Below are 14,490 nucleotides of genomic sequence, written 5' to 3'. Positions count from 1 at the left end.
CCCCAAACCCCTGTTTACACCATGGTGTGTTCTCCTATCCAGACATGTCTATACAAAGCTTAATTTATAAATTCAACACAGCAAGAAATTAAGAAAAATAACTAATAATGAAACTGGTTAATTACAACAATATACTATCATAAAAATCATGTGAATGTGGTCTCTACCCCCATACCTTACTGGTCTTTAAATGTTAGCAACCTAAGCATAGGATTTTTTCTTTCCATATTAAACCGAGAAATTTTATCTTTTCTCTTAAAGGCACATTTGGCTTGTCTTTGGCATTTTTCTCTTTGGTCAACATCACTATTCTTGTACTTTGAAGTCCCAGTAGAATTTGGTTCACTTGGACATGGGCACTGAGATGCCACAGTGGATGTGATAGTAGAGGTAACTAAGTGCCATAATGGGTTAGCAGCGTCCACAGCATTGGTGTGGTGGGTAAGGAATGATTCCCTGGAGCTGCAGCTACAGGTGATTATGGGTCACTTGACCTGAGTGTTGGGAACCAATCTTGATCCTCTGGAGGAGGAACAAGGGCTCCAAACTGGAGCCATCTCTCCAGTCCCTTTAACTTTTACCAGATGCCTCAAGGCCTGTCTTAAAGCATTACTTCCTCTGAGAAACCTTTCCTAAACCTAGAGGTAAATGAATCCTGTTTCTTTGTTCCTAAGCTACCTTCTTCAGCTGGATTACAGAATTTCTCACATCTCATTGTGGTTAATTGTTCCTGACCCTATATGTCATCCTTCCTGATTTTCTAGCTCTTAGTTGTGAGTTTACCAGAGACAAGAGTCGCTTTATATAATAATAATCCTAGTTGTTATTGGTTCATTTCCACAATTGGCTGCAGACCTCTGCGACACCATCAGCTCAGAGCTGAGTACCAGCTGGGATGTACAAAGCAAGAACATCCGCTAACATTAGTGACAAGACACTCACTGATTCCATTCAGCTCAGTTAATACTTACCGAGAACCAATTCAAATAATAAGGATTTAGGCACCACTCCTGGAGTATCTACTGTGGTCCAGATGCTTTGCCTACATGTTCTCATTTACTCTGACAGCTCGAAAATCGCTATCTCTGTTTATTAACGGTGGAAAGAAAGGTTCAGAGGAGTCATTTGGCCAAGGTCATACAGCACTCCAGGGGGGCTGCCTGTCAAGTACATCTGCTGTATTTTGCCCAAGGACAATGTAGGGGATGAATGTACTTGAAGAGAAATCAGAACAAAGGTCCAGAGGGCACACAAAATTTAGAGAGTGCACAGAGAAATTGGCTATCAGGTTAAACTTCATGGAGGTGGTCAGTTACATCTCCCTGTAGCGCTGAAAAAACAAACAAACAAACAAACAAACAAAAACAATGCATATCATGGAAGCCAAGTGGGGGGTAGTTTTGGTTATCTCTCTGAGGGATCCTGTGGAGACCTTCTCAGCCTTCATGTGGCTTCCTCTTTCTGGTCAGTGAGGTGAGAGAACTTTGCGCCATTATGTGGGCCATGGAAATTGCCTCCAAATGCCCTTCTTGGGCAGTGTGGACAGGTCCTGCTTCTTCCTCAAAGAAGATGAGATGGCCCTCAGCTTCACTGTGGTCTGGACTTCCTCCTCTTGGGTTAGGGGAAAGTCTTTCCTACTCAGCCTGAAGGGGTGAGCAGCTTTTCATTTATTCATTCATCCATTTAGGTCTCAACATACAGGGTGTGTGTTATCGGGGGACGGATTAGTCCATTCCTCTTCAGCTGGGGTTTGGAGCCACTAGCATCTTTCTCCTGGGCTTCAGGAAAGAAGATGCTTCGATCTGCTCACTGAGTGATGTCCTTGGGTGTGCGCGCGTGCACACGCACCCAAGCGGGGTGGCTCTTTTCTGTCACCTCAGGGTAGGAAAGCTAACACCTCTCTTCTGCCCTGAGGACGTGAGGATAGTGTCTTCGCCTCCAACTGGGACACGACTCTCCTCTCCAAACCACGAAGGTGGTGATGGTGGTGGTGGGGACTCTCGGTTTCCCTCCCCTCCACTTGGCGAGGGCGTCTGGTTCCCACACAGTCACGCTCTGGTGGCAGGAGGCCAGGCTCTTCCCTCTCCCTACGCCAAAGGTTGAAGGCGGCGAGCGCGCAGACGGGGGCGGAGCGGACTCTGCGGCGAGGGGCGGGGACAGAAGTCGCCACGCCCTCCGCACCGCCCACCGCTCGCTTGTTTGCAGCCTGGCACCCCAGACCCAGAGCGCCGCGGCTGTCTGCTAGGCTCGCGAGCCGCGGACCAGCTCCGGTCGCCCCGCGCAGTCCTCCCCGCGCCGCCTGGCCCGCCGCCTCGAGCGTCCTCAGCCCTTCAAGCCAAATGATGAACTTCCTGAGGCGCCGGCTGTCGGACAGCAGCTTCATTGCCAACCTGCCCAATGGCTACATGACTGACCTTCAGCGCCCGGAGCCGCAGCAGCCCCCGCCCGCCCCTGGCCCCGGAGCCGCTTCGGCATCGGCGGCCACCTCTGCCGCCTCGCCCGGCCCCGAGCGCAGGCCACCGCCCGCCCAGGCGCCTGCACCGCAGCCCGCGCCGCAGCCCGCACCAACGCCGTCGGTGGGCAGCAGCTTCTTCAGCTCGCTGTCGCAAGCCGTGAAGCAGACGGCCGCCTCCGCCGGCCTGGTGGACGCGCCCGCGCCCGCCGCTGCCAGGAAGGCCAAGGTGCTGCTGGTGGTCGACGAGCCGCACACCGACTGGTAGGCCCCTGCGGGGTCCGCCGGGGGCAGGGTGTGAAGATGGACCCTCGAGGTCACCCGGGAGAACACCCGGGACGAGCAGGTGTCCATGTGTGGGAGGGGCGAAGACAGGCACTAACCTCCCAGAGACCGGGGTCCTGAGATGAAGGACTCCGGTGGCCTCTGGGCTGGTGGCAGAGCGAGCTACTTAGTTAAGCACCTTAAGAAATAGTGATAAGTCGACCACGCTCCGGGGGAAGGCCACACAGCCAAGAACATTTGGGCAGCACAAATTGGCCTTGGTGGTGGTAGTGGGGACACCACAAAGTTGGGAGGGAAGGGGGAATGGATCTGTGAAGAGTTGGGGGAGGGAGGATGAGGTGTATAACATCCCCAAAGAACTAATAAAAAAACAAAAACAAAACATGAAGCAAAAAATACTTATATGCGGGGGGCAGACTTCACAGTTCGGACACATACAAGCTAAGGTGAAAATGGCCCCAGATGGCCACTAAAATAAAGGCCACCAAAAAAGATTCTAGTCTGCAAGGCCTGGAGTGATTTGAGAGTGGATATTAGTGTTTACGGTGACAGAGTGATGGTGATTTTTTTTTTAAAGCTGGTGTCCTGTATTGACATCATGGTGGTTTAGATCACAGATGTGCTAACTCAGAGTGCGCCTGACATCTGTTTAAAAATAATGAGATTATTGTTTATGTGCGGCAGAGGGAAGGGATGTGTTTTTTTTAAATTTTGTTTTCTCCACCCCCCCCGTGTGTGTGTGTGTGTGTGTGTGTGTGTGTGTGTGTGTATGTGTAAATGATGGTGGCTTTTGCCAGCTGACTGATGAAGACCTAAGTAAAATATTACAGATTGTTAAGGCACAAGTAAAATGATCGGCTTTAATGCAGCAAAGGGGAAACTTGAAGAATGCTTTTCTTTTCCCTTCTAGAGATATAGGGTGTTTTTATAACTTAGAGTGTGTAAGATTGGGGCAGGTGCTAGGGTTAGCTGAGAAACACATGGATGAGGTCCACTGAAGACTAATTAATTAAGAGCTTAGGAGAGGTTCCTTTGATGCAGCGGGAAGCTGATGGTGGGCTGACCCGTGGGTCTGGAGACGGGAAAAGGCCAGAAATCTGAGGTGTTTTTTTCTTTAGGATATGAGGAAGGGTTTTTATTTATTTTGTTTTTCCTTAGGGGTTGAAATTGATTGGTGCCTGAACCTGAGGGTTCGGGACCCCGGAGCTGTTTATTTCTCCTTTAGCTGCTTCACTGTTTTTCCCCGTCTGCCATTCCTTCACTGAAGTACCTGTGGGGGGTGGGAGGGGGGAGTGAGCGGTGGAAGGAAGGTGTACACCTGGAGATGTATGCCCTGCTGGCTGCGGTTACCATGCGGGAATCCTTTCCTTTGGGTGATCTGTGTGGTTGGCTGTTATTTTTCAAGATAGCAGAGTCAAAAACACCTTTCTCAGGAAATGACAAAGGCACCACCAAGAGGGTAATGGGGGAAAGTATGACAATCGTGCCACTGGCAGTCGCCGAGAAGAACTGCTCTCAGTTCAAATCAACAAGTGTTTATTCAGGAGGAAGGGAAGGTAACTAAGCTCTGTTTAAGCGCCCACTGTATGTCAGACCCTGGAGTAAGGACTCTTAATGTGATACTGCATTGGGTTGTCACCACAGAACTGAGGCTTAGGGAAGAGAAGTGGTGAGCTTGCAGCCATGCAGCTTACAAATGGTGCAGTGACATACTGATTTCAGGACTGTCTGGCTTCACTTCTGTCACCCCACTGTATTTCCTCATTAGAATGTTACTATGATCAATAGTAACAATACACTTCCTTTTAAGGCTTAGACAGTGTTGGGGGCCTTTTGGGAAACTCGCTCATTTGGGCGACACATAGATACACGAAACAATTAACAACTATTTCAGGAATTGGTGAGGTCTAATTACTATTATCCTAGTTATTGGCAAACACATAAAATTAATCATAAAGAAACGTTAGGAAAGAGGAAGGAATGAGACTGACAAGATGTTTCATTTTTCTGTGCAAGAATCTGATCCTTGTGAACTGGCCCCTTAGCCCACTGAAGCTGTTTGCTTGGTTCTAATTGCTAGTTAGATACCCACACACAGGTAGATCAATATTTGTAAGTGTATGCCAAGGCTCACTGTGAGTCTGTTTGGTTAGAAATGAGAGGTTTGAGATGTGAAATTCTCCTTAGATAGGATTATTTTCTAGGAAGAGTGCCTGGTATAAACCAGAGACTTCGCTTTGCCTTAGGGACTAGACTTCTGATGGAAGTAATAGGATTCATTTTCCTGTGGGCTGACTCTCAACTGCTTTGTGTTTTTCTCCGAAGTAATAACATTGATTTATTAAAACTCTTGAGCCCAGTTTGAGTCTGGGACTTGATGGTAGTTCTGTGCATCTGTGTTTTTTTGTAGTTAATAACAATTCCTAGAATTTTGTCATCCTCTGACTTGTGTAAATTTGTTTAAAACACAAATATTGTGTTAATATCAGTTAAATAATGACAAGTGGTTTTAATAAGAGGTCTCTGTGAATTAAGGAGCAGGTGGCTGCGTATGACAAACACAGTAGCTTACAGGGGTGCTTTTTGCGCTAATGGCTAATTTAAATAATTCATCTCACAGTTTAGGCTACCTAGTCAGACTTGGGTAAGCAGGTATTATATATACGCAATGTGCATGTATGTACACACACACACACACACACACACACACACACACACACACACACACACTTATGGTGCTTGAGTAGGAAGAATGTAGTATCCCAGTAGAACTTAAGAGTATTGGTCCCATCTGAACTAAGAATGCTAACATAAAGACATTTTTAGCAAGCAGCTAAATAATTTTAGCTTTACAAGAAAGGCTTAAATAGGCGGCTTCTCAGATCATCATGAATATACAGATGATTCCTTTGAATTTCTTATTAGTGTAATCATGGGCGGTGTAATTTTGAGCTCTGACTTCTGACTTGGAGAGTGTTTCTTTGTTTTTCTTGAAATTCCAACACAGCCTGAGAGCTTTAGATTAATTGCATGCTAGAAGTTTGTTGAAAAATATGAGTGTGCCTCTGAGAAATGAATTCAATCTAATGATATGCTATTTAAATTATTGGTTTTTGTATTGTCGCCAATATGTTTTTTTATTTTTTTTAAAGATTCATAGCTAAATTTGGAATGCAATTAAGATTGCACTTTAATGATCTTTTGCATTATCATAGAGCAGCAGGTGACCATTTGGTACATCATTGCATCTGTTACATTCTCACTGGTGAGGAGGTTAAGTTTTCTACCAGATTTTCCCTTGTCTCCACACAAGCACACAACTGTGACTCCAGTCATCAAGTAAGCTTTCATACTGGCACACTTCAGCATTTAATATGAAAATCAGCATTACACAGGCATTCTTGATCTTCTAGAAGACGATGATCACCACAGATATGATGCTAACAGATGTTTGTTAAGCATCTTTATATGGTACTAAGAGAAATGAGAATCTCTGTCTTCTGAGAGCTTACTATCAAGCAGAACAGATTAGATAAATATACATTAAAAAAAGTTTGCCGAAATCCGCATCTTGTGTTCAAAGCATGGTCCTTGGGTCAACATCATTAATACCAATGAGAAACATTTTGAATATCAGAATTTCAGGTCCTGCTTTCCAGCCACCAAAATGTATTTTGCATTTGGAAAGATCCCCATAATCAAATTTGAGACACACTGAACCAATGTGATATGTGATTAGTACTTTCCGTGTGGCAAATGACAACTGCTATTACTTATTGGACAATTACTACATACGAGCTGTCACAATGAGATCTGTGACTCTCATCAGCTCCGTGTGATCACTGGGATTTCAAAGAATGGAAGGTGGAGCTGGGCCGTGGCTCGCACCTGTCGTCTCAGCACGCAAGAGGCTGAGGTGAGATGATTGTATTGAGTTCAAGCCAGCGAGACTACATGTAAAGACAGAAAGGAAGAAGGGACACTCAGACGATAGTGGGAATGAAAGGAAGAAAGGAGATTTGAACTGAGTGTCAAACAACGGGGCTTGAGAGAAACAGGTTTGGCTTAGTTCATTAACAAAGTAAAAACAGTGCCAAAAAAAAGGAGGCCACGGAGAGCCTGGACTAGTGTGCAACACAGACGCTCCGTTTTTACTAGCTGGCTTTGAGCATTTTAGTAAGAATAGGGGAATGAAAGGTGTGAAGTCTGTTTGGATCCGTGTTTGTGAGTGGCTCTAGGGAAATATTGAACTGGAACTCGGGAGGGGAGGAAGTCAAAGGAGGCTTAGGGTTTATTTCTGACAGATATTATGTTTCCTATTCCTAATTAGTAGGAACATAAAGTTTCCATATATGTCATTGTTTATAGCAACAATACTTTACACTTTAAACTTCTGGGATATTATACTAAACTGTGTTCACCTGGGATAACTGTGAACGCGGAAATTCTGGTTTGCAGAAGGTAAGTGACTTCCTGAAGGTTATTAGGCTAGTAACTGACCTGATCAGAACCTCGGGAATTTCAGCCTCTGACCTTTCTTATTCTTTCATTTTTTTCTTCTCAGTTCTCTCAACTGTTGGTAGAGGCTTTTGATCTTATAATTATAGCACTTAAACTTGAGGAGACTAATCATTTATCCTAGAGAAATGAAACAATCTGTTGAAGGTCAGATACAGGGCTGGAGAGATGGCACAGCAGTTAGGAGTCTCTGCTGCTCTTACAGAAGACAAGTGCTGATCTCAGCGCGTACATCAGGTGGTTCACAACCAGCTCTCACCCCAACTTCAGGGGATCCAGCCCCCTCTCCTGGCCTCCTTCAAAAAGAAGTCAGCAACGAAATGGGGAATAAAAATCCTATCTTTCAGACCCCTTTTCTTTTAAGGAGATCTTCCAATTTAGACTCTTTTCTTAAAAATACTTATTTTTTGCATTCATTTATTATGTGTGTGAGAGAGGGAGGGAGGAGGAGAGGGAGATTGTGTACGTGCTATGTCACACATTGAAAGGCCAAAGAACAAATTGTGGGAGTCAGTTCTCACCTTCTACCATGTGTCTGTACCCTGGGGATTAGACTCAGGCTGTCAGGCATGGTGGCAAGTGTCTTAACCTGTTGAGCTATCTTACCTTCCCTGAAAAATGTTTTTGTATCTCCTTCATTTTTTTGAGCTTTATTTTTATATTTATTTATGTTTATATATATATATACATACATACATACACATACATGTATGCATGTATGTATGCATACTATATTTGTGCATGTCCCCAAGGAGGACAGAAGAGGGCATCAGATTTTTTGAACCTGGATTTAAGGCTTTTGTGAGCTCCCTGATGTTGGTGCAGGGAACTGACCTTGGGTCCCCTCCCTGCAAGAACAGGAAGTGCCCTTAACAGCTGAACCATCTCTCCAGCATCCTTTATCTCGTTCTATTCAAAAGTCATTGAGAAGTTGTTATGAGCACTTGAGCAAATAACATAATAGCCAGGGCAGAAATCATACTGTTAGTGGGTTGTTGATATTTCAGCATAGGTCATTCTAAAATTATTGAAAGATACTCTTGAAGACCTAGTCATAAAAATCCAAAAAAAATCTGTTAATATTCTTAGGATCTGTACTATAATGATGTCCCTCTTTTCAGGAACCTTTTCCTAGCTTCCTATTTTTATCTATCCAAGATTTAGGTACTAACTTTCTGTACTCAAATTCAATTCTGTAGCAGCATTAGCCTTTTAAAGTATTTTGCTAAAATATCTTGCTAAACAGGAAGATTTCCAGAAGTGTATACTTTTCTTTCAAATGCACAAAACAATTTTAACTGGAATATGGTTCATTGCAGTTGAGTATGTAACACAAACTAAGTGCTGGGAATATAGGATGAATTGGGTACACATGTCTATTGGGATCTTCCAGCCCATGAGGAAGGACAGCATCAAAACAACTTAATATGATAATTAGTATGCATGAGGTGCTCTGGCACCCCAGGGCTAGGTTATTGGGATGAAGATACTGTGAGGAAATACACATAAAATGTACACCATGCGTTCTTAGGTAATACTTTGCATGTTTGAACTTTGATTTTCTAAAATCTGTCAACTATGAGAATTGTAACACACATTATATAAGATCCTTTCCATTGCTGTAGCATACCTATGGTATAGTTTTTACTTATTTTTCTCAGACTTTAGCTTTATAACTTTTCTGTGTTGGTAATACCTGTAAATCGTTGTCAATAAATGGTTAAACATTTCTTTGAATGAAAAAGCACACTTTTGAGTACTCTATATTTAGCATCTACTTACAGTTTCCCGATCACATGGTTTCCTAGGAGAAAAAGAGCTAACCCTCTAACATTGTTGGTGTGTTTCCTCACTAAGGATCAGACTTTTTGGCTAAATTCTTACCCCCTCCCCCAATAGGCCACAGACTTTTTGTATACATGTTAAATCGTTGTGGGACAGAATTTCTTTCTTGATTCCTGTCATGTTTTCTGTGCTTCCCAGTTTCCTCAACTCATCCATTTTCCTTTCCCATTGTATCTTTACAGACCCTGAGCAGTAGGTAGAATATCTGATTAACAGGCCAGCAGACTCAGAGGATAGCTGTTTGCCCAAGATGAGCTAGCTCACACTGAAGAGTTGAGATCTGGACTAGATGTGATGCACAGTTACCAAATTTTCCATCGCAAGTTTGTTTTGTGTTTGAGACAGTTTCTGCTCTGTTTCTTGGGCTGGCCTGGAGCTCACAGCAGTCCTCCTGCTGCAGCCTTCTGAGTTCTAGAATAACAGACGAGAACTACCATACTCAATTTAAATGTTTTTCATATATAAAGATGGTTTCTTTTTCATTAACACATTTTAATATAATAAAAAAATTCATTTTAAGGAGTAACCACCCACTGGTTTTGATATTACTGTATTTACAAAAGGTGGTATACACCGGGCTTTTCGGATCATACCTACTGTGTGGAGTGAGGACATGTTTAAACACAGTGGTCTCAGGTTGGAGAATTCTCTGTCTCTATCCCCATCTGTTCACAGCACTCCCACCATGTGTGAATCTCTATAAATACTGTGAGGTCTTCTCCATGTGCACAGTGGGTTGCGTTGTATTTCTTTGTTCTTCCCACATAGTTACTATTAAGGGCCAACAGGCTATATAATGCTACCACTTTAGAGAGTATGGTGATCTAGGAGACATTCTTCATGGTATTGCTCTAGTACAGCAGGAAGAAGTAGCTGAGAACAGGGCAAGTTACCTACGGAGAAAATAAAATCAATTAAATATCACAATCTCCAAACCCTAGAATGCTGCGTGTTTAAGAACAGGAAGGCTTCTAAGTTTGACACACCAACTTTCACACTCTCTTGACAAGAGCCATTTGAGAAATTTAACTATATTACAAATTTTTATAAAATCAATTTATACTATATACAGTCCCCCTACTTTTTCTTTCTTCATCAGCTTGAGGCACGGTGGAGATGATACAGGACGAAAGACCAGAAGACCTAGACTAGAGCTCTGACTTCACTATTAACAATATGACTTTATCCGAATTTAACACAATATCTTCAATTCTTCTTTATTTGACAACTTTTCAGTGTGGGCCTACTATATGCCAGACACTATTCTGGGTTCTAGAACAAAACAGGCAGAATTAGTCTCTTTATATGTAAGATGTACATAACAATGTATATATTTCAAAATGCTGTTGTGAGAAATAGACAAGGTCCTAAAAAGCATTTTGTAAAAGATGAAGAGCCCTACAAAGCGAGTTTCAGAACAGCCAGAGCTGTTACACAGAGAAATACCAGAAAACCAGAAAAACAAAAACCTAACCAAACAAACAAAAAACCCAAAAGGGAAAAAGAAAAGATGAAGAACCACCCATGCTGTTGCTAAATAATTTCTGTTTCCAGTTGTAAGTATCCAAGCTGTTTGGGCACCACCAGCTCCACTCCCCACTTATATATGTGTATGTATAGTATATGTCTATATACATGTTCACATATGGACATGTATGTGCATGTACATGTGTCAGTAGATGCCTATATACATGCTTACATGTATACATGTGAAGGCAGATGTTGCTTGTTCATTTCCTGGCCACCCAGACCTGAAATAATCACACAGAAACTATATTAATTACAACACTGCTTGGCCAGTAGCTTAGGCTTCTTATTAACTAACTCTTACATCTTAAATTAACCCATAATTTTTATCTCTGTTAGCCATGTGGCTTAGTACCTTTTATCAGTGAGGCAGTCTCATCTTAATTCCTCTGTGACTGGGTTACAACTGCAGACTGAGCCTTTCTTCTTCCCAGAATTCTTCTATTCTGGTCACATGCCTATACTTCCTGCCTTGGCTACTGGCCAATCAGCATTTTATTTAATCAATAGAAGTGACAAATTTTTACAGGGTACAAGTCCCACAGTGTGTGAGTGTGTGTGTGTGTGTGTGTGTGTGTGTGTGTGTAGATGTTAGCTGTCTCACTCTATGACTCTCTACCTTATTTTTTGGAGACAGGGTCTCTTACTGAACCCAGACCTCTTAGATTTCAACAACACTATCTGGCCAGGGAGTTTCAGGGTTCCACTTGTCTTTCCCTTCTAGTGCTGCTGGGTTTGCAGAAGGCAGGATTGCTTGAATTTAGGAATTTGAGGCCAGCCTGGCCAGCACTGCAAGACTTCAACTAATTTTTTTTTATGATTAGTGTAGGAGATGTGTTTTTTCTGGGTAGCCCAGGTTGGGTTTCACTCACTGTTGTAGTTCGGGTAGGCCTCAAGCTCCTGGTTCTCCTGCCTTAGCCCCTGCATACTGGGATGATAGGCATGTGCCACTGAACCTGACTAGTTGATTTTTAAATTTTGTTTATTTATTTATTGTGTGTATGTATGTGCTTATGCCATGATGCACTTCTGGAAGTTAGAGAAGAATTGTGAGAGTTTTTCCTCCTATGATATTGGTTGCTGGAGATTTAACTCCAGTGATCATGACTGAAGCAAGAGCCATTTTTACCCAATGTGCATTTCACTGGCTCAGCTATTTATTTATTTACTTATTTAATTTTTAGAAAGAAGTATTACTTTTTGGATTTGGTTGTCTTTAACAATTTAGGGACAGAACTACTTAAATTGTTGTTTTAATAACATGAATACTAAAATAACTTCCATTTCACTTATGACTGATTAAGTTGGGGTTAAGAGGGAAATGAAGGGAGAAGTATACAGATGTATGTAAGAGATGTTGCTTAAATCTTTCCTCCTTAACCAGCCCATTGTTTTTATTGCTTTCCAAGTATTTATGAGCAGAACAAATAAAAGCATTCAGATCTTTTAATTTACCCCCTTCTCAATGTTCTTCTCCAGCACACTGCTTATCTTGCTTACTTTCTTATTTTAATATAACCCGGCTGCAGCATCTTTTCAGACTCCTTTTGGTGCTCTCTTGGTCACTTCTACGGTTCTGTGGATCACCTTCTCCCTGCACTTGTGCAGGACTTGAAGGGTTCTATGATGTTACTATTCAGTTGCCTTTGTTTGGAATGTTCTTGGTTTGTGTTTTTCTTAATATTTATTTTCCTTATTCTGTTCTCAGAAAGTGAAAGTACTGTTTATTTAAAAAGTACTATTCCCTTGCTGTAGATTTCTTTTATTCCCCCACCCTGTTCATATTCTCATATTCTATTGATTGCTTCTTTTATTTGTTATAAAGAAACAATAAAGAAAAACACCCTTTGCCCTCTTAATCAACTCTTTCGGAAGCAAAACTCTCTTGCTTTTAATTCCTTAATCATTCTTCTTCACAGATCCTAGGTGTCTGCTTTCTCTGTAATACTGACATTTGTTCTTCCTCAGATCCTAAGAGTGCTATTCATTGATGTTTGACAGTGTTTATCTTTCTTTCAGCAGTCCTCTGGCCCCCAAACACTGCATTCTTTGCTGTTTTCCTGAAGTTTCTTTGCTTTTTTTCATTACATGGAGTTGTTCCTGGGGGGACTATTTTCTGGTCACTTTGTTTTTCCACTGGCGTTTTTTACCACTGGTCCATCTATTCTCAAGACGTCACTTCCTAATTGTAATCTGTTCCTCCCACTCCCCTCCCTTTAACCTCTTACCAGAAATTTGTCCTAATCTTCGTTGGTTCTGTTGGCTGCTGAACATTTCCATCTAGGTGGCTAAAGGCAGCTCAAGGTCATTTGATCCAATATTGCATTTCTTTTTTTTTTCTATCTCAGTTCTTATATTCTGTTTCACTTAGAGATGCACAATGTCTTAGTTTCTTTTCTATTGCTGTGATAAACACCATGGTAAAGGCATCTTATAAAAGAGATTGTTTCAGAGTGTTAAAGTCTATGATGGTGGAGCAAAGACATGATGGCAGGAACAGCTGAGAGCTTATATCTTTATTGTTGTTGTTTGTTTTGAGACAGGGTCTCCATATATAGTCCTGACTGTCTCAGAACTCACTATGTAGATAAAGTTAAGCTTCAACTCACAGAGATCCTCCTGCTTCTGCCTCCTAAGTGCTGGCATTAAAGTTATGCACCACTACACCCACTTATATCTTGATCCACAAACAGGAGGCAGAAAGACATAGTAGAATGGTGCAGGTCTTTTGAAGCCTCAAAGCCTGCCTCCTTTAGCAAGGCTACATCTCTTAATCCTTCTCAAAGAGTTCCACCAACAGGGGCCAAGTATTCAAATATATGAGCCTATGGGAGCCTTTGTCATTCAAACCATTACAACAATGATTACTTATTTCAAGGCCTCCTTAACTTTCACCTAGAACTTCGGCAAGTCCCTTCAGAATTTCTACTTAATAACTTGAAGAACTATTTGAATATAAATTTGACATTTTTAGTCTTTTGCTTAAAGCTTTCAGTAGCTTCTTATATCCTGTAGGTAAAGTTCATAGTCCTCCTGTGATTTGACCTCTTTGTTCCCTATCCTCCTCCTAACCATTTCCAAACTTCATTTTCTAGTAATTCTAAAATGTTTGCAAATCTGTACAGAGATTGTGGCATTCCTTCTTATTTTTTCTCATCTGCCAACTCCTGTTGTAATGGCCTTTGTTTTTTTTTCATTTTGTCTTTTGACCAAATTCACATTTCTCTTCTGAGACTGAGACAATATCTGCTTTTCTAAACACTCTTTTCCAATTACCTAGACTGTGTTGGGTGTTGGACATCTTCATATCTTCTTTCAAGCCTATGAATCTCTCTCTCTCTCTTTTCACATTTTATTTATTTAGAGTGTATGTATGCCATAGTTTACTTGTAGAGGTCAGAGGATGTTGGATACAGAAGAGTTCCAAAATAGCCCAGAATGGAGTATAACAAAGGTTTATTTATCTGGGGATAAACTCACAAAAATAGTAGTGATCTGCGGTCCTCTGCATGCGCTAGGACCTGTGGTGTGGGATAATTGTCTGTATTCTGTCAATCATGTTTTAAATAAACACTGATTAGCCAGGCAGGAAGTATAGGCGGATCAACCAGACAGGAAGTAGAGGTGGGGCGAGGAGAACAGGAATGCTGGGAAGGAGAAGCACATTTTCTCGCAGTCCTGACCAGATCACTGAAGAAGCAGGATGTGACCTACCCTGCTGAAAAAGGTACTGAGCCATGTGGCTAACATAGATAAGAATAATGGGTTAATATAAGCTATAATAACTAATAAGAAGCCTGAGCTAATGGGCCAATCAGTTTATAATCTTCTGGAGACCTCTGTGTGATTTTCTTTAGGGCTAA

At 42.0% G+C, this 14,490-nt stretch overlaps 1 protein-coding gene across 1 annotated transcript in view; it reads left to right on the top strand.

The window, feature by feature from the left end:
• The first annotated feature begins 2,339 nt into the window (after positions 1–2,339).
• The window catches only part of Syn2 (synapsin II), a 156,865-nt gene continuing 144,714 nt past the window's right edge, over positions 2,340–14,490 (top strand). Inside the window, exon 1 of the mRNA XM_038320423.1 lies at positions 2,340–2,716. Within this exon, the coding sequence (XP_038176351.1) occupies positions 2,340–2,716 (377 nt within the window). The remainder of the gene's footprint in view (positions 2,717–14,490) is intronic.

This window comes from Arvicola amphibius, chromosome 2 (assembly GCF_903992535.2).
Source record: "Arvicola amphibius chromosome 2, mArvAmp1.2, whole genome shotgun sequence".
Lineage (NCBI taxonomy): Eukaryota > Metazoa > Chordata > Mammalia > Rodentia > Cricetidae > Arvicola > Arvicola amphibius.
This window is presented reverse-complemented; position numbering and strand designations above follow the sequence as displayed.